The 21,030-nt window shown below is 31.9% G+C and overlaps 2 protein-coding genes across 2 annotated transcripts; both read left to right on the forward strand.

Annotated features, from left to right (window-relative positions):
- Positions 1–1,653: 1,653 nt before the first annotated feature.
- TRIADDRAFT_60818 (uncharacterized protein) lies at positions 1,654–9,769 on the forward strand (the record flags this gene model as incomplete). The annotated part of the gene is made up of 21 exons (XM_002116771.1): positions 1,654–1,702; positions 2,074–2,156; positions 2,380–2,407; positions 2,899–3,006; positions 3,121–3,279; positions 3,427–3,540; positions 3,989–4,087; positions 4,206–4,318; positions 4,649–4,822; positions 4,901–4,975; positions 5,133–5,232; positions 5,703–5,787; positions 5,930–6,056; positions 6,138–6,187; positions 6,680–6,803; positions 6,933–7,033; positions 7,220–7,334; positions 7,448–7,601; positions 8,505–8,571; positions 9,497–9,626; positions 9,710–9,769. The coding sequence occupies 21 exons, from the start codon at positions 1,654–1,656 to the stop codon at positions 9,767–9,769; spliced, it is 2,115 nt and encodes a 704-aa protein (XP_002116807.1).
- A 2,822-nt stretch (positions 9,770–12,591) lies between these two features.
- On the forward strand, positions 12,592–17,890 carry TRIADDRAFT_60819 (uncharacterized protein; the record flags this gene model as incomplete). The annotated part of the gene is made up of 3 exons (XM_002116772.1): positions 12,592–12,654; positions 13,280–13,393; positions 13,949–17,890. 3 exons carry the CDS (start codon positions 12,592–12,594, stop codon positions 17,888–17,890), a joined length of 4,119 nt encoding a protein of 1,372 aa, XP_002116808.1.
- Positions 17,891–21,030: the final 3,140 nt, after the last annotated feature.

The raw sequence follows: 21,030 nt of genomic DNA on the forward strand, positions 1-21,030 counted from the left end.
ACACAGTACATAATTTATTTACTTTCTTTATTATCTTATTGCTGGTAGGTTGTATTGTTAAGCTATAAATATGCAGTCAGAGTTTACTTACTAAATCTGATCACAAATACAATTCTGTCAATATACGCTAAGAATCATCTACGATTAAGATCAAGTGCGGTGTATCATAAGCAATTAACTTTTAATATTGTCATCGAGCCCATTCTAATTGTATATTGCCTTATATAAATCGACTAAACATTAATGTAGCAACACCATAAAGTAACTCTCATTTCCAGCCAGAAATAGAGTAGAGCATCGTACTTAATGAATACAAAAAATCTAACGAAAGATAGCGCGTGCGGATAATTTTAGTGGCTAAATCTACAGTAATGGCTTCTAAGCGCAATATCACTAAGCTCTTTTTAGAGCTTGGTTTTTACTCCCTATAATACCACGACTTCTATATTAGTCAATTCACGCTCGATTGGCTTTTCACACACATAAAATAAGTACAATCTGCAGCACGATTTCTCATCGCTGATACCTTTATGGTCCATAGTACAACCCTATTTGTGCAAAGCTTTTGGTGGATGAATCTATAATATAGATATGTAAGTTAGACCGTAACAGCAATATCTTTGTACATCTTTAAGAAAATCTTTACTTTACTCCGCTATCATAACAACTCGCAGTGCTATCCATTCATGCTGTTTTAGTTAACCACACATGTACAATGAAGTCTATTGCAAATTTCTTATAATGATACTTTTGTGACCCATAGTAGAAATTCTATTTATTGCCGAATTAAGCGAAAGATAAAGCATACGGGTGATTTTGGTGATTGGATCTACAGTATTGACCTCAAACAGCAATATCGATGAGTCGTTAAAGTTTTTACTTTACTTCCTTATTACATCATAATTTCGCAATTGTCGTTAATATTGCGACTCCTATTGTAATCCACTCATGCTTGCTCAGTTTTTCATGTAAATACAAATACAGTTTACAGCCAGATTCCTGACCACTGATGCCTTTACGACCTATAATTGCAATATGCCGGAGTCTTAACTAGTCTTTTCTTTACTCTCGTATAATATCACGACTCCTGTAGTAATCCATTCGTACTTGATCAGTTTTTCACTCTTAATACAATCAACAGCAAGATTTCTCATCACTGATGCCTCTATAGTCTATAACTGCAATATCCGTGAGTCTTTTAAACCCTATTTTATAGCTCTGTAATATCATGGCTTCTAGATCAATTCATTCATGCATGATTAGTTTTTCACACAATACAGTTTGAAGCAAATATTCTTTCATCACGGATGTCTTTACGATCTATAAGTGCACTATGGACGAGTTTTTAAACAGTCTTCACTATCCTATAAAATTGTTACCGTCATTCTTAAAAATCTGTCATTTTACAAAATGCCTAGTGATTTTTTAAAATGGCGGATTTTTAAATAAATGCGGTAACAACATCATAATGCTTATAGTAATCCATTCATGCTTGATCAGCTTTTCACCCACATACAATACAGTTTATAGCAAGATTTCTCGTCAATGGTGCCTTGATAAACTACTGTATATAGCAGAAATTTTATTTACTGCTATATTAAAATAAACTAATGGATGCCGTTAGATAATGCCCTTTGTTATTACTTATCTATTATGCCCTTGCATTCAAGACGTTATGACGTAATCGACGAAATCAACGAAAGTAATTCAAGATGATAGATAACACTGAGCGTTATGCCTCATAATAATCAATATTGAAAACGCCCAGTATTGTCTCGCGGATGATTGCAGGCTCGTTTCTACACCACTAGTCAAGGTTATGAATAGACTTAAATCACTTGGAAAATTGCTGACGCCCAAGCATATAAACTGGCTTGCCTGGCAGTCAATTAATAATAGTCGCCGTTGTGAAGATAGGACTCAAAGTTCATCGATTACGGGAGCATTATTTTCATTCAAGGTAACTGTAAATAGTTTTGCCATTTTTCCAGAAATGATAAATAGAAATTAATCGTTGCGATAGGAGAAGGTAAAGCTAAGCTTTACTTATAGTCTGATTATCTTCTGTCATAGCGATTGATACAGCCAAGGAAAAGGAGTTGAAAATTATGAAAAGTAGTGGCTTAATCAAGCATTTTCTATGCTTTGCTATACTGGTAAGTCGAACCGACAGGTAGATGTTATTTATCGCTTAATTGATCTTTTCCATGCTCGAGGTTATAAGATTGATGAGCAATTGCTACCGTCGGTATAAATTAGAAAAGTAAAATGGTTTGTCGCACTTAGCTGGGATACTAATGTTGTCAACCATTAAATTGATTATGATCATCTTTATTGGCCATGGTAATGAAGCTAATCTTTCTTGCTTTTATATTTTAGTCTGCCTTAATCTATGATGTCAAATCTGGTAAGTATGTAGTTAAACGAGTAGGTAATATTGTTTAAAGTACGATTCAAATGGATTTTTGCAACAAATTATGACTGATTATTTTTTCTTGAAGAGAATACAACGTAATTTAGTTGATTTATGGAAAAGACAAGAGCAAAATTTGTACTTTTAGCTATAAATATCACTTAATGATAGTTAAAGTTTAAGAATTGATGTGCAATTACAATTTAGCTACAACAATAACCATCCATAATCATTAATAAATGGAGGAGACCTTTACTCATTGAATATCAGCTTCTAAATCTTTTTAAAACCATGCCCTTTTTAACGAAAATAGCTGCAATCAGTTTATAGTCTGTTCTGTATCATAGTAAGAGTTTTCAATAGAAGCGAATAGGATTCCGCTAGTTGTAAATTATTTTTTTGAATCTATTCATTACTGAAAAATGTTTCACCAAAACGAATTTACAATTTGAATAACTTCCCGCCAAACATTTTATGATTATTAGCCTCTTGCCCAGCAAATGAATGCTGTAATGGCAACAACGTGACCTCGCAGTCAGGCATTAAGAGTTGCTCTTGCGATCCGAATTACACGGGCCAATACTGCGATAAAAGTAAGTCCATCAAATAGATACCGACTTATTAGACTACTGGGCACAATAAAAGGTAGTCTATCATTTCATTAAGAATAACTGTATGTCAATAATTGTGATATGAACTATTGGTAGGACTAGAAATTGCTCCAGTCATTCAAGTATTTGGTGCAAATGGTTTGCAAGGAAGTAACATTGCTATAAATTGTTTCCTTATAACTACGAATAATGGAATGGGCGATGTTTCAACAACAGTCAATTTTACTTGGGTAATTGACGATAAAACTGTATCAGGTAATAGAATGAGTTTATACGTAAAACTGGGGAAAATCTTCAGGTTTAATAGAGTATTTTCACATATAGCGACAACTAATAGCGAGCATTTTTACATGATAATAGCAAATTCTTCGTTGTCCATTGTGAATGCGCCAACATCTTCAGAACTTAAACTTTTAAGTATCGCATATCCAAGTCCGTATCAGATAGCTAAATGTATAGCAGCTAACAAAATCGGTTCTACATCTGCTCAAATTAATATTACAGTCATTGCTCAAGGTCAGTAGAATTTAATAAACTTTATGTTTGAAAATAACAAGTACTCTGATATCAAAATCAAAGTATCCTAATCAAATAGATATTCTAGGCAAATTTTTAGCTTTGATTTATGATTTGTAATCATATATAGTCTGGAAAGTCGTATGTCTCATCCGGAGTATTTATATCTTGTACTAGAGTAAATTTCTCTTCATTTATAACACTAAAAATGTCTACTTCTCTACTTATCTCTACCACAATTGCAAGCATGCGAGCTGCAAACTTACATCATACTTTATAACGTATTAATCTACAATTACTTATAATTCTGAAAAAGATTCTTATTATAGCCTATAAAATTTTTCTGCATGTCAGAGTAGTCATTAAATAATAGTGCATGATAAGCCAATCGATAATTTGTTTCAATATCCAACCTTTGGTGATATTAAATATTGTATTACCCTAATAGGTTCTTCCATTTGTCAAAGCGACAATTATAAGGATGTAGTATGGCAAATCTCTCGTCCAACCTCTACAACTTCACAAAAGTGCCCGTATCAAGCAATCGGTATGTTATGCTGGCCCTAATGTCAGACAATTAAATGTATTTGTAAGCTATTTCTTAAAAGGATTGAAATTGTAATCCTTTAATCTCACATAACAGATCACTTTTTTATGTTGACAAGGTACCGCTACACGTCGCTGTATTTATTTCGGTAATAATTCACATGGATGGGAGGAACCTAATTTTTTAAACTGTATTAGAGGACAGCTTATGCTCCTAAACTCCTGGATTAAGGTACTGTATAGCACCTTTGTTTTGGTTTAAAATGGATAACTATGTCAGTAGCATTCATTCATTTTCTTCAACGTATAATGTGAAAACTACTATATAGTCATTCTTTTACATGAATATATTTTCAGGAAGCTGTAGCTAGTAAATAATTAATAGATCATTACATTGGCAATTTTATAGTACTCTCTCAAATTTATGCTATAACTTTGATATTAATCATGATAACGTTTATTATTCCTACGATATTAATCTTTCTAGCATTACGATGTTTAGGACTTTTATTCGAAGATATTTATGTCACACGAGATAAATTTTATTTTATTTTTAAACTAGAATTCATCCAGTTCAATTCGAGCAAGCGCAATAAATCAAATTATTAATAGTCTAGGGCCAGCACTAACCTATACAAAGGCGATGCCCTTATTAACTGGAGATTTAAATACAGCAACCAATATTATACAGGGGCTATCGTCTCTAGCGACAAATTACAGTGCAACCCAATCAATGGTAAGTTTATTAAAAAATACATTAAATGTGTAGCTTTAGAAATTCTGTTATACGATATAACATTCAAATTTTGTCTAGTCCATAGCTACAGCTGTTCAAAATATCATAAACGCTGACAATGCTAATGGATGGAGCTATATCACTAAGCAAGCAGTAAGTCGCTAGAGATGCTGTCTATCCTTGCCATTTTGAGTGAATCGAATCTATGAGCGAAACGCAATAACGTTATTAAGCTATAAATAACTACGCAACAATAGCTAAAGAAATAAATAAGAAATTTCTAATGTAATGTTCATTTTTAATTTTGCAGAATAGCGCAAGGCTCGCCACCTTAATTCAGAGTTTAAACGATATTGGACTTAAAACTAACTTTTCTGGCCAATCTTTAGCCATAAATAAGAATACCTATCGTAAGAACACGGATAAAAATACAACAAATACTATTTTATGTACTTCATGGAATCAATATTTTAGTGCTTTATATAGCCGTATGTATGCCTAATTCTAATTGTAACACTTTTTAATCATATGCTGCTTCAGATTCATACATTCAGTCAACCAATGCTAATACTTCCGTCATAACTATACCGTATGCTTCAAGTACAACTCAATTCTTAACCACTACCAGCTTAAGTTTCAACGATAACTTATTTGCTGCTAATAATGGTTTGTATTTATTCATTAGTAGAAACCAGCCATAGATAGGATCTCCGATAAATTAGCCTATTCGTTAAATTGTTCTAGCATGCAATGATGCATAATTATCATTTGCTTAACTATTGATCGGGCAGTAAAATCATTGCCGATGAAAGTTTTCTATTTTCATATGTAAAGTTACCAGTTGAAAATTAATAGCATTGTCCACTTTTTATCATTCCAGTTATAAAAATCACTAAAGTAGCCGCCTCTAAATTTTCTTCATTACAAAATCTATGGCCAGTAGTTCGTACTGATCTTGATTCCAGGTAAACAAGCATTGAATCATAAATTAGCTTTGAAGTAGATTATAAATGAATATTGGAACATGCTCTATTCTACCAATGATCATATTATAAAGTAACCTTATTTCTTTCTATCGCTACATAATCATACGCGTATCCCTAACAGCATAGAATTAAGTGCCGAGAATGAACTAGCCATGCTATCGGAAGTAGTATCAGCGACTACCTTACCCAAAATCTCTAATACAACTCTCAGCAATATCTACATCAACTATCAACACTTCCAAACTAACGTAAATTTTCCAATTATAACATTCCAGAAATACTTTAATCTTCGTATTGCTTAAAATTTATCATCGATTTTTTGATTACAGGTTACAATCAGTACAACTTCAATTATTTGTGCATATTTCGATATCACAAGGTAAGAGAATAAACGCTTGTACAGTTTCCCTACATCCTATTGCTACGAAATGAGATTTTTACTAGTTATATGAATACAGTTTTATAAGTTTACTCTAATTTTAACCCATTTTGTTTGATAACTGTGGCATATCCACTTAAACATAAAATTTCGTAGTGTGTTAGTCTATCGAGAGACTATCGGTAAAATCGTTGCCTACATGCTTTATTTTAATATATCATCATCACTATATATGAATCATCGGCCCTTATTTTATTTATGGAATATTATGACATTTGTTAGTATATGCAATAGGTCGTTGGTAAATTGTTAGCTTTGTTCAGTTATATAACGGCATAGTAACTATAACCTTTAGCTTAATGCTCTATCTCTACTGAAATTGTTTGGAAATTTCTAGCGAATCTTCCTTGTTATACAGCAGAAGATTTTCAAAATTGTATCGCTTGTAATTGTACGTACGACTAATTTTCATTCCATCATTGAATATGACAGCGGTAAATGGAACAACAAAACTTGCTCAAGAGTTAAAGATAATGTGACCAATCCTAAAACATCCAGATGTGACTGCAACGCATTTGGTGTTTATGGTTTATTATATATTAAACCAAAACAAATTGTAAGTAGAGTATGATAAAATGTATGTTTTGCTTTGTGTTAGTTAACTGCTTATAATGACTACGATTATGGCCATGTTCATTCAAGGTGAATTTAAGTGCCTTTTCATTCAATTTTCCCGTCCATATAGATTGCTCCAATTTACTTTACACTTCCGACAACATTCCCATGCTTTGCAGTTGGCATTGGTGGTAGCTTAGTCACCCTCATTATTCATATTGTCTTAGCTATGTAAGTTATGTATAAATCAAATTTTGCAAATCGTAGATTAATCATTAACTAGATATTTCTTGCACAACTTTCTATGGTATCTATTCAATCACACTCATTTTTGCATTAATGTTATTTACTAATTAAATCAACGTGCAATTTCTTTAATTTTTAATTTTAATTCTATCGAAAATGTCACAATAAAAGCCGTAGCCGAGGAAGAAAAAGTATTTCATCAATAAACTTATGCTTTACTACATTCGCCGCCAGCATATTGATTATTGTTGGCCCATTTCTGCAACTTATTAATGTTAAAGTTAATGTAAGTCCAAGATAGAAAAAATTCTCTTGCTATCGCTATAAAAGAACATACAAAATCAGCGTAGAAATTTAAATAATTGTTTTAATCGAATCTATAAATTATTCTTAATATAGTGGGCAAGTTTTTGCTTACCTGTTGCTATTACCACCCATGATCTCGCTTTGATTGCGTCGATGGCGACAATTGTTGAAGTCCACTTTCATATGAATGGCGTAATCAATGCTAAATCCAAAGTGAATGAACTGGGTTTAGTACTCTTATCCTACGGTACTGCAATTATTTATTGGCTACAGCATATGCATAAGTGCTTTTAAACTTTTAAAACTAGAAATTATAATATAGTACTTTATAAGCTAATTGATAAATCCTTGCTAACAGTTTTTAAAGTGTAGCTATTACCAGCTATAATTACATTTGGTCTTAAAATGTTTTATAGCACGACAAACGGAGGAGTTTTCGGTCGTCATATGAAGCATTTGATCATTTGTTAGATAGAAATCGTTGAACAATAACTGCTGTTATTAGACTTCTAAATTACTTTCAAGGGATTTAGCTATCCCATTAGCTAACCATAGCGTATATATATATAACATCATATTTTATGGTAATAAATAGTACTATCTGAAAAATTACAATATTTCTTGCTACTAAATTGCTTAATATGCTAATTTTTATGGAATATTATAAAGTAGGCTATTATCTTGAATATCATTTAATTTACGCTATATCTTACTCGTAGATTCATTGAATAACAATCACGTTTGTCATTGAATTTTAATATATAATTAAGGCTTCATAATAATTTCACAAAACAAATCGTTACCAATAATTCATTTTAAATTTCAAAGCTTCTCATTTATCAGAGTTTATTATATAATTACCATTCTAAAGTTGAAATACAATTATGCAAATATCAAATCTTTTTAAATAATATGCCAACGGTCGCATTCTTTTTTACTAGCCAAATCATGAATTAGTTTAGAGTTTAAATGAAGAAATAAGTATTGCCATTTTATATAAAACTAAAAAATATAATAACGTAGACTGTATAACAATGCAAGATAACCAGAACACCTTAAAAAAAATTAACGGATTTAACTGTATATAGGTTTGAAAATTAGCACCTTCTATATCACTGAAATCATGTTATTAAATTTATACCTAATTTAGGAATCCCTGGTATGATTGTTGGACCTATTGCAGGAGCTTTTTCAAGAATTTATGTTAATCCGCAAACGTGAGTTGGAATAAATTATATTGTGAAACATTTGCATAAAAACTCTACTTATAAATATCAAGCTGCCTATGCGTTCTTGAAATGCGCTGTTTTGTGATAAATTAAATCTTTCCTTGAAAATCAGATAATACTACTTGTCTGTATTCCACGTAAACCAATTACAAACTATCTCGGAGCTAAGCCAAAAATTTTCTAAAATTAGTCCTAACATTTGATCATACGCATTCGTTCTCCTTCAAATGAAGAAATTATACCATTAGAGTACTTCCAGAGCCAAAGCCATGAGGCAGTCTCAACTATGCGATACCACTATTAATTAGGATACCTAATTGCTTTCACCGAATTATACAAATGATCTAGCTTACTAACTAAACCTTTATCCTAATTATACAGAAAATATAATTAGAACTAGTTATTAATTGATGCTTAATACTTGACTTTTTTTACAGATGTTGGTTGAGCAACAACAATAACTTATCGCTAACCTTTCTAGTCCCGGTGGCTGTCTTTGCCTTTGTAATGATAATCTAGCAGTTGTTGCGATTTCTTGTCGTCTGCAATCAAATAAAGCTAAATTCTTAGTCCTTACAATACTAAAGAAATATCTAATGAATTCAAAATTGTGCATAACTAGGTTGCCCTGGTCGTATACTTTGTATCAATCTATAAATATTATGCCAGTACAACGAAATACACCCGAAAAAATATTTCGTAAGTAAACCAATATACTAATTTTAATAGATGCTTTTGATTTTATCTCGCCAATACGGTCCCAAGTTCAACATGAAATAATGGTTAATATTATAGCATTAGATAAATCAAAGCAGTATATTCACCTAATAGTTGATCACACATTTAGTATTATTATTACTTTATCTCGAAGATTTAGTATTTGACTGCACTTTTTTATGCTTACTCTTTTCAGAAAACATATCATACTGTTACTGATACTGATGATTTCCATGTTTGGAGCTTATATTATTACCGGTTTAAACTATCGACAGAAGTTGGATGAAATATTTTTCTACATTTTTGACGTTTTAATTGCCTTACAGGTTAGGGTTTTTTCTTCATAAGAATAATTAATATATGGCAGTAAAGCTAATACAATCATTTTTCACTGTTTATTACTCAATAGGGTATCACCCTTTTCATACTGTGCATTTTTACTAGCTTAAAGGTCAGCTTTAAACCTTAATCTATTTCGAGATATTTCAGGCAAATTGATTTAAGAAAGCTTTGACTAGATCAATTTGAGTTAATAAATATTAATTGCAAATATATTATAAGAATATAAAGGCGTGTTAATCTATCTCAAATACGTTTTTTCAATTATCATTATAGTACGATGTCACTGGAAGAAACAGAGATAGGTAAGGAATTAACTTCAATTTCAGTTTCATTTACTCAATCTCATTAATGGTAAAATTAACTCTTTAATTTACACCAACCCAGCTTACGCATCGCCGAGACCAAAAATTTAGATGAAGAGACTAAAATATAAAAGACGGCACAGATCTCCATCCGGAATAACTCGTTCTAAAATCTACCGGTTGCAAAATTTTTTAATTTTGAAATTAAAATCCGAAGATTTTCACTTTTTAATGTTGCATTCTAGCAACCATGCCTTTTAGCAACTTTGCTAAATCATGGCTGAGTTGAATTCTATTTATAAGATTCGGACTAAAAAAGAGTAAAGGAATTCATGTTTGTGTTTGCGTTACTACTACTACAACATACTAGCCCTATTTAATGGCTCATTCCAGAGCAATTTCTATAAATCAACAGTAAAATCAAGAGCGTTTAATTTCCACGATAGGCTAAAAATATTCTAAACACTGCTGATAATAATCCATAGTTACGGTTTTTGAATTTTTATAATATCAGATATTACCAAAAATTTTTTAAAATAGGTAATTAATTGATACCAGTACAATTTCATTGCTACGTTCTTCTCTTACAGATAGTCTTGTAGGTAGAAATTTTACAATTAGATCGGCAATTAGATTGTATTGATAGACTAGCCTATGTTAATCAGACAGATACATTTGATAAATAGATACAGTAAGCTGTATTATTTTTAAGATACCTGCGATTGGAATAAATTACTTAGTCAACTGTCGTGATAATATATGTTACTTTAATCAAGGAGTTGAATAAATCGATACATGCAAATCCTTTTTCTGTTTATTAAGGCATAATTTACTGCCGAAATAACGCGAATATTGCAAGCAACACAATTAAAATCAGATTTATCACTTCCTTGTGATATACTGTATGAACGCAAAGTTAAGTTGTAAGAGTTACGTGCATATGTAATACTGTCAAATGACTAACTTATCATTAATAATTTTATTCTCTATCAAATTGCAGCCAGTTTTATAAATTACCTATAACAGTATTATATTTTAATTTCGTTATTAAGTTAAGCAGGTGCTATACCCAATTTATTTCATGAGTAAGGAGTTGATAACATATAAATTATTTAGACACAATTTATATTTTATTTTAGGTATGCTGATACCACTTTATAAAATAGGAAATAGTATACTGTCAAAATTTTGAATTCTCAAGAGAATCGCTTATAGCAATCAGTTTAATGTAAAATAAGATTGCTTATCTAGGAATGTGTCAAATTATCAGTGACATGTTTTACATGATTTCAATAGAAAATTGCTTAATTTTACAGCACTATTTATTTCTGAATTGTTTAACAAATTTCGAGTTCTGTTTGTTTAAAGGGAGCCTATCGCTTCTAATGCTTCTTCTAATGATAGAATATCGTTAGCATTTAGAGTTTTGGTGTTTGTAAAAGTTAAAGAGAACAAAGCTGAAAGTAGACTCGTAGTGCTGTGATTTCTGCTATAGTTTTAAATATTCCTCGTTACAAATTTATAACATTGCCCATACGAAAGCTCACTCGAGAGTGATCTCAATAGATCTATAGTAAATCAAGCGTGCATGATCTCTAGCATAAGTTTCAAGTGTTGTAAATACCGATAATTAATTATAACGATTGTTAACATTTTAAAATTTTTTAATATCTAAGAATTTCCAAAAAATTAAAAATTGATTATTAATCAATTCCAGTGCAATTTCATGGCTATATACTTCTGTTATAGATGCTCTTGTCAGCAGAGAAGATATTATTACTAGATAAGCCTATTAATTGTACCGATAGACGGTTATATGATAAGCAAATAAGTATTTTTGTTGAATGGTAAATCAAAGCTTCATTTTAATCTCTATTGAATTGCAGCCAGTTTTTTTAATAATTCGTATAATGCAATTGTAGTGTATTTAGAACATACAACGGCTATATTCTACTCTTAAATATAGACATCTTGTATGATCTTATATTGAGACATATCTTCAGTCTGTTCGCTCTACATTCAAATATGGCTTACTACATTTAGTTATTACAGTCCTCGCTATTTTCTACAATCATCTGCTATTCTATAATCTGTTATGACATATGTTGAATCTAATCCTACAATCATGTTCTCTGCATGTGTTTTAATGCCATAGCTATAAATACCGCCGTTTTTTCTACCTTTGATTTCTTAAGTTACATTATTAGTCACAGGTAGTATTCACACTTTACTCATGGCAACTAAAACCACATTATCTGACCTGACTCTTCGAACCCTCCATCACTACAATCCTATATAAATACCCGTATATTGTAAAATTATTGAATCAATTGCAATGAGTAAGAAAAGAGTTTACAATCTAGATTAGGCGTAGATGAATTAAATAGCAATGAATTAGTTTATAAATTGGGCAAAATAAGCGTAACAAGTCATTCACAAATGTACGCATATGTGATAATAAGAACTCATCAGATAAGATAGCCTTTACTGGAAAAGTCAAGCTACTTTCTATTCATGTCGCTCTATAGCTAAGAATATTTTCAATAATGAAAACCTAAGAAGCTCTCTTAGTTTATGACTCTAGTCTAGAGTTAACTAATCTATTCTTTTTCGATATCAACTAGAACTCTTGTCTGTTACAGCTGAAATGCTAACATTAAGACCCTCAGTTAGATGGAGAGCTACTAGTTGCATCGCAATTGAGACAGAGGTTATATTATTATTTGTTAAATTCAAATTTTTGCATTGTATGATTAAGTACCGCAGTGCACTAGTGCTTGAAATTACTAAATATTGACTCGATAGAGGATATCTACAGTACAATAATAACAAGATCGTTTTATGAGTATACATTAAGCCCGCAACGTATTTAAAATATCAAGATTGAGCAAGTATAAGAAGATTAATAGTTATAATTAATGTATCATTTAAAGAGTTTTCTCGTTGAATTGAGTATAGAAAAGTATGACAGTCAGCGTATAAGCGATTTAGCTCTGTATTCAATTATCCCACGTCTGATATTCAATACAAGTTAGCAAGACGATATCATGATACGTCTGTGAACATCATACAGAACCAATTAAGCTTACTGTCGTCCAATGTCATATCTTTTCGGCCATCTCCATCTTCCATATACCAATAATACAGAAGAAATAATACAGTGTATATTCATGTATTCCGATGTACTACGAATCGTATGTTAAGAGTATGCATATGATATCATCTTTAATGCATACGGTATGCCACGGTGTACGAAAGCGTTATCACAAATAATTCCATCTGAGGAGTAATAATTCTTAATTAACAGTATTTAAAATCTGCTTTGTTACGAACAGTTGCTATGCCATATAAATACTTCTATTCATTTTGGTTACAAAATTGTACTGGTTTTATTACATAAGGAACAATGTCCTACTCATGATATTGCCCCTCAATTTACAGCTATTCTGGTACTTTATAGCAAGAGCATTAGACATTAGAGAAGCAACTGGGTAAACCAGTTAATTACTTTCTAAGCTTATTGTCATCTACCAATATCTACCACATTGGATAATGTAGTAGAGTATATCTTAAGGTATATTTTATACTGTACCAGGCACTTTTATACTCAATGATAATGAGCGGTAATCTCCAATTAAGAATGTTTTTCATTGCATGCCATTATAGCGCTGCAAGTAACTATAGAAACTTTTTTCTGAGTGCCGCCCCTAAATTGTTGTTGTCTTATAGCCTACACTATATAACTCCACAGGCATGACGAGGTACCTATGTTAATTACTTTCGATAATTATCTTTGTCAAGCTATATCTACGACACCAAATAATATAATTGACCAGATCTTTATTACATGACAATCGGTGATAAAGTCACAAATTATTAGCCTAGAAGAAAGCTATCTTTAATAATTGTAGTAATCTTCGTTTACTGTAAGTCTTATTTGCCATCTCATAATTGAACTGTTTGTTTAGCTAATGTTATCTGATATTGAATCTGTTATTCGTTAGATTTTAAGTATGGAATATCGATCTGGCAAGTCTGCTTTCCTTCAGGCAATAAAATCACTTTATGCAAAGGCCATAGAAAATCATCAGGCTGGCAATCTTAACGAAGCAATATCTTGTTATACACGAATCTTGGATAAAATTCAAGTTATGTTTGTAAGAATTGCTGATTTAGATCGACTTGAATGTGATATCTGTCTTCGCGTGAGTAGCATATATATGAAACAAAGTGAATGGACGAAAGCCGAGGAAATAATTATACAAGCACGAAAAGTAGCTGAGAAGCTGAAAGAAGAAAGAATGATTATTCGATGTTTAGAGAGACATGGTGACATAAAGCAAGTCAAAGAAGATTGGAATGGAGCATTGGCTGACTATATAAAATCACTTGATAAGAAATTAAGTTACGTTAGCAAAGGAGATTTAGGTGTCAATCATTCTTACCTAAAGATAGCAACGATCTACTATACTCAATGTAGATACGATGAGGCTATCTCCATGTATGAGAAATCACTCCAAATGCAATTATCAGTCCTTGGTCATGATCATCCCGACATTGCTGCCTTATATAACAACATGGGTGCTGTATATATTAATCAGGGCAAGCACGAAAAGGCAATTTCTGTGTTTGAAAAGTCACTTAAAATTCAATTGTTAGTCCTTGGTCATGATCATCCCGACATTGCTGCCTTATATAACAACATGGGTGCTGTATATATTAATCAGGGCAAGCACGAAAAGGCTATTTCTGTGTTTGAAAAGTCACTTAAAATTCAATTGCTAGTCCTTGGCCACAACCATTCTGATGTTGCCAAATCTTATAACAACATTGGTCTTGTCTATAAGCAACAGGCCAAATATGAACAGGCTATATCGATGTATGAGAACTCACTCAAAATTCAATTATCCGTCCTCGGTCACGACCATCAAGATGTTGCCACGTCATATAATAACTTGGGAAATGTGTATTATCATCAAGGCAAGCATGAACTGGCTATTTCCATGTATAAGAAATCACTCAATATTCAATTGTCACTGCTAGATCACAATCATCCCGATATTGCCAAATCATATAATAACCTAGGAAACATAAATTTTGAACAGGGAAACCATGAAGAGGCTATTTCTATGTATAACAAGTCACTCAAAATTCGATTATTAATTTTGAATAATAATCATCCTGATGTTGCTCAATCCTATAACAATCTAGGAAGTGTGTATTCAAATCAGAGCAAGTATGAAGAAGCTATTTTAATGTTTAAGAAATCACTTAAAATTCAATTGTCAATTTTAGGCCACGATCATCTTAATGTTGCCCAACTATATAGCAACTTAGGATCTGTATATAGAAAACAGGGCAAGTATGAAGAATCTATTTCCATATATAATAAGTCCCTTGAAATTAAATTATCGGCCTTTGGTCACAATCATCCCGATGTTGCTTCATCTTATAGTAAACTGGGAAATGTGTATGCGGATCAGGGCAAATATGATGAGGCTATTTCTTTGTATGAAAAATCACTCCAAATTCAAATATCAGCTCTTGATCATAAGCATCCTGATATTGCTGTATCTTATAATAATATGGGAGCGGTGTATATTGATCAGTGCAAGCGTGAGGAAGCTATTCGTATGTATAAGAAGTCATTAGAAATTCAATTATCAATCCTTGGCCATAATCACCCCGACGTTGCTAAGTTATATAGCAACATTGGTCTTGCGTATATGCATCAAGGAAAGCATAACGAGGCTATCGCAATGTATGAGAAGTCACTTAAAATTCGAATGTCTGTCCTTGATTGCAATCATCCCGATGTTGCCCAATCCTACGATAATATGGGAGACGTATATTCTAATCAAAACAAATATGAAGAGGCTATTTCCTTGTATAACAAGTCTCTCGACATTAAATTATCAGTCCTTGATCACAGTCATCCCGATATCGCTATATCATATAGCAATATAGCTAATATATACTACAATCAAAGTAAACATGAAGAAGCTATTCGTATGTATGAGAAATCACTTAAAATTCAGTTGTCAGCTGTTGGTTACGATCATCCCGACGTTGCTAAATTATATAACAATATGGGAGCTATCTATAATGATCAAAGCAAGCATGAAGAGGCGATTGCTATGTTTAAGAAATCACTCAAAACTCAATTATCGGCTCTTGGTCACGAGCATTCCGATGTTGCTACGTCATATAATAATCTAGGAAATGTGTATGCTGATCAAGGCAGATATGGAGATGCAATTTCCATGTATGAGAAGTCACTCAAAATTCAATTATCGATCCTTGATTTGGATCATCCTGATATTGCCACATCATATAACAATCTTGGAAATGCATATGCTGATCAGGCTAAGTATAGAGAGGCTATTCGTATGTATGAAAAGGGAATCAAAATTCAATTATCAATCTTTGGCGAAAAGCATTCCAATGTTGCCAAATCATATAACAACATGGGAGCTGCGTATAGTAATCAGGGCAAGTATGATGAGGCTATTTTTATGTATGAGAAATCACTTAAAATTAAACTCTCAATCCTTGGTCACAACCATCCCGATGTTGCGAAGTCATATAACAATATGGGAGCTGTGTATAATAAGCAAGGCAAGCATAAAGAGGCTACTTCTATGTATGAGAAATCACTCGAAGTTCAATTATCAATCCTTGATCACAATCATCCCGATATTGCTGCATCATATTACAATATGGGAGCTGCTTATTTCGATCAGAGCAAGCATGAAGAGGCTATTCAAATGTATAAGAAATCACTTAAAATCGAATTGTCGGTTCTTGATGACGATCATCCCGATCTTGCTAAATCATTTCACAGTCTAGGAAGTATATGCCATAATCGAGGCAAGTATGAGGAAGCTATATCGATGTTTAAAAAGGCTCTTAAAATTCAACTATCGATCTTCAATCACAATCATCCTGATGTGGCTTCGATATATAACAATATGGGAGTTGCGTATAATTGCCAGGAAAAACACGATGAGGCTATTTCTATGTTTAAAAAAACTCTCAAAATTCAATTATCAGCACTTGATCACAATCATCCTGATGTCGCTAGCTCATATAGCAATCTAGGAAACGTATATTTCGATCAAGGCAAGCTTGAAGAAGCTACTGCTATGTATAATAAATCACTAAAAATTCAATTGTCAGTTCTTGATCACAATCATCCCAATGTTGCTCAATCATACTATAATCTAGGAAATATATATAATAATCAAGGAAAGCAAGATCAGGCTATTTCTATGTATCAGAAGTCCCTCAACATTCGATTATCAGTCCCTAGTCTCAACCAAGCAGATGTTGCTCAGACATATAATGGCATAGGAGCTGCATATAATAATCTAGGCAAGCATGAAGAGGCAATTTCCATGTACAAAAAATCGCTCAAAATTCAATTATCAGTCCTTGGTGATAGTCATCCTGATGTCGCTACTTCATATAGTAATATAGGAGCTGTCTATTTTCATCAGGAAAAACTTGAACAAGCTATTTCTATCTACGATAAGGCGCTCAAAATTCGATTATCAGTTCTTGGTCAAAATCATCCTCGTACTGCTAAATCTTATAACGATATAGGAGCAGTGTATTTCGCTCAAAGAAAACATGATGAGTCTATTGCTATGTACGAGAAATCACTAAAAATTCAGCTTTTAGTCCTTGATCATAGTCATCCGGACGTTGGCATATCTTATAGTAACCTCGGCGCTGTTTACTTTGAACAAAACAAGCATGAAGAGGCTATTCGAATGTACGAGAAATCGCTTAAAATTCAATTATGTACTTTTGATGACAATCATCCTCAGATTCTGATGCTCTATTATAAGATGGGAAAGGTGTATGAAAAGCAGAATAAGCAAGAACAAGCTCAATCTATGTATCAAAAATCATCTAAAATGCTCTTATCGTCATCATCTTGATACTAATCAGGCATACAGACTTCATAATATGGGCATTCTGGTCAATTACTAGAGAACCTTAATATTGGACATAAGGCTGAAGATTCTCTTAGTACAGAATATATCGGGAAATATTTAAATATTAATTATTTTCTTCCGTCACAATCATTATGTTTTCCTATCATGAATCATATAATACTGTCGTTTATGTCAATATATTCAAGTATATTTCCACAAGAATATTCGATGAATGCTCTCGAGCACTGATCGGTATCAATTTATATAATATGCTCAGTATATCATATGGTGCTTACTTCAGATTACTTACTGTTACACTGTGAACATGCGATATTCCTGTAACTAGCTGAAATTACTACGAGATGGCTAGTTAATATAGCTAAGAAGCATACGAATATGTACTACTTTGAAATATCGGAAAACATAGATGTCACAAAACAGCTTTGCAACAAGATAACGCAATATACGATCAATAAGTCAATTCCTTGAACCACGTATCAAGGAACGATATCTGCACTATCACAAACACTTTTGCTCTACTAGCAGACTACACAAAGACTTAAACGCCTCGTATTTTACGTTAAACACTAAGTTGGACAATTCTTCTTTATTTCACGATATTCTGCATTTATATACTATTCCTCAATAGTTCATGAGTCATAGTTAATACAATGAACATTAGAATCATTTACTGAATTAGATATTAATTTTAGCTACTGCTCCCTTAATGCAGACAACAGTATTTACGAACATAGACATATAATGACTAATACAGAATAGTCAGATTACGATATGTCCTATCACGGAACATTTCCATGATAATTTACAGTCTACCATAAGTAAATTACAATCACAATGATTCGAACTGTAAGCAGATGATTTGCATTCCCTATTATAACTATTAATTTCAGTATGTGTATAAGTGTCACTGTCATAAAAAGTCAGTGCTATATTAAAACACAGTATATCCAAATTAGAAGTTAACTAAATAAGGATAGTCTAACAGAATTATCCTAACATAGTTATTTCTACTGTAATACAGTATTTAACACTGTAACAATAGAATATAATTTTGTACACTTGAGCTTTTATCACGGAATGTTGCATTATTTCTTCACTATAAGACAAAGATATGTAATCTAAATGCTTGATAGGAGTAAATCCTAGATATTGCAAAATTAGCAAGTAATCTTGTGTAGTCATTTTTACCGTTATTACTTTCATCATTAAATTCTTGCTTCGGGTTAATGTTATTTCAAGCTTATTGGAGAATTATCTCAATTTGTTTAAAGTACTGTTTCAATCAACTTTCTAATATCCAACATGACTCAAAATAGCTATCTTATATTTTCAGGTTTACATAAAATTTTATCGCAGTTGCATTGATGATTGAAGCACAACACCAAATTACAATAATTTTAACAATAAACTTATAAAATTACTTAAATGAATGATAGAAAAGATAGACATACTGCCTTAACCAGCCGAACTACTGAAAAATAAATAAGAATAACCCATTATTAAGGAATACAAATCCTACTTCTTACTAGCCTATCTTTGGAATTTCTTTAAACCATCAACTACTAGACTATTGCTCTTTCGCATTACATCATCCTCATTTGCTATGTAAAGCAGTTAGTAATATCAAACTAATCAAATATTATTCTAAAATATACTAAAATTAAGTCAGTAATTGAGATGCTTGTAGCGAGAATAATTTACTCGATCTTTTCTGCCAATCCTCAATAATAATAATTAAGTGCTACTTTACTTTGGGGTTGACTATTGGCGTGTATGCTAATTTTCTTTATTCAAATTGTTAAGGAGGAAGAAAATGACAAAGTGAACTTAAATAGTGCAAGGAATGTATTGAAAATGAAATTTAGTCTTTACTGTTGCAGAAAATATCTAGCAGATTATGCCTAAGCAGTCAGTATTCAAGTGATTTAAGCTAATTTGTGAAGTAAAAAACAGCAGGTTACATGTATGTCTACAATTAATGGCGCAATTGTAGCCTAACAGCTGCATGTGAGAAGTGATAAATTTGCAGAAAGCTGCTAAGCGAAATGATTAGTAAAGGTTTTACTATTGGAAACGTTGCTATTTTATCAACGAAAGATAGATGTCACTAGTTAATAAAGCAGTAACCTATCCGGCTTAGCACAAGGCAAATATCATCTCAAAAGCATATCAAGGATTCTTGACTGACGTAAAATAAGTAATTATCGATAACAATTTACTAGATAGCCTAAGTGCAGCCTAATTTTTATCAGATAGTGTTGGTAAAGAACTGAACTTTTGAACTCTAAATTGTAAAAGTAGCTTAAGATGACTCTTTATTTCCTAATGATGGCAATAGTACTGGAATGTAGTTTCTCTAATCCTCCTTCTTTAACTTGAAATGCTGATTTAGAATTCTGAAAGAAAATAGATTATTCCAGTGTCAATCTATTGCTTAATTTGCTCCCGAGCTGTATGAAATTAAAATTTTAGAATTCATGAATATAGACAGTTTAAAAATTAGTTACAGCAAAGAATCCACGATCTCAGTTAAAACGATTTTTACATGAATAATTTAATCCAATGTCGTCTGCTATTAAAAAAATAGGTTATAGCTATTAAAACTACCGCAAAAGGTAATAAATTGTACTTCAAATCAAACTGATTCATAATGCAAGTTTTCAAGGTTACAATTTTACTCTCTGCTTCATTTTGATTCTACAAATTCTCTCTATTTTACATCGTCAATAGTAAGTTCAATTTTGAGTCTAATTTTTCATATTTACTCTCTAAATCGGCCGTTTAGTTAAAATTGCATACTTTTGCTACGTGAATGTAGCTTAAAAGGTCATAATATATACTGCAATTCAGAGTGGTCCTTATTCGAAATCTCCAAAGTTGCAATTTTGCTCATTGCTTCATTTTAAATCTCCACATTCTCAATTTCATATCGTCGATTTTAAGGTCGATGTAAATGCTAATTCCTTCATATTTACTCACTGAGTCAGCTGTTTAGTTGAAATTTTCATGCTTTCGCTACATGTATCGACCTCTAACATCACTGCCTGATTTTTTTCTTAGTTTGAGTTTTTGGATCTAATAAAGGATTATATAACAATTTCTTTTTTAGACTAATACATTTT

The sequence above is a fragment of the Trichoplax adhaerens genome, genomic scaffold, assembly GCF_000150275.1.
Source record: "Trichoplax adhaerens TRIADscaffold_18 genomic scaffold, whole genome shotgun sequence".
Classification (NCBI taxonomy): domain Eukaryota; kingdom Metazoa; phylum Placozoa; class Uniplacotomia; order Trichoplacea; family Trichoplacidae; genus Trichoplax; species Trichoplax adhaerens.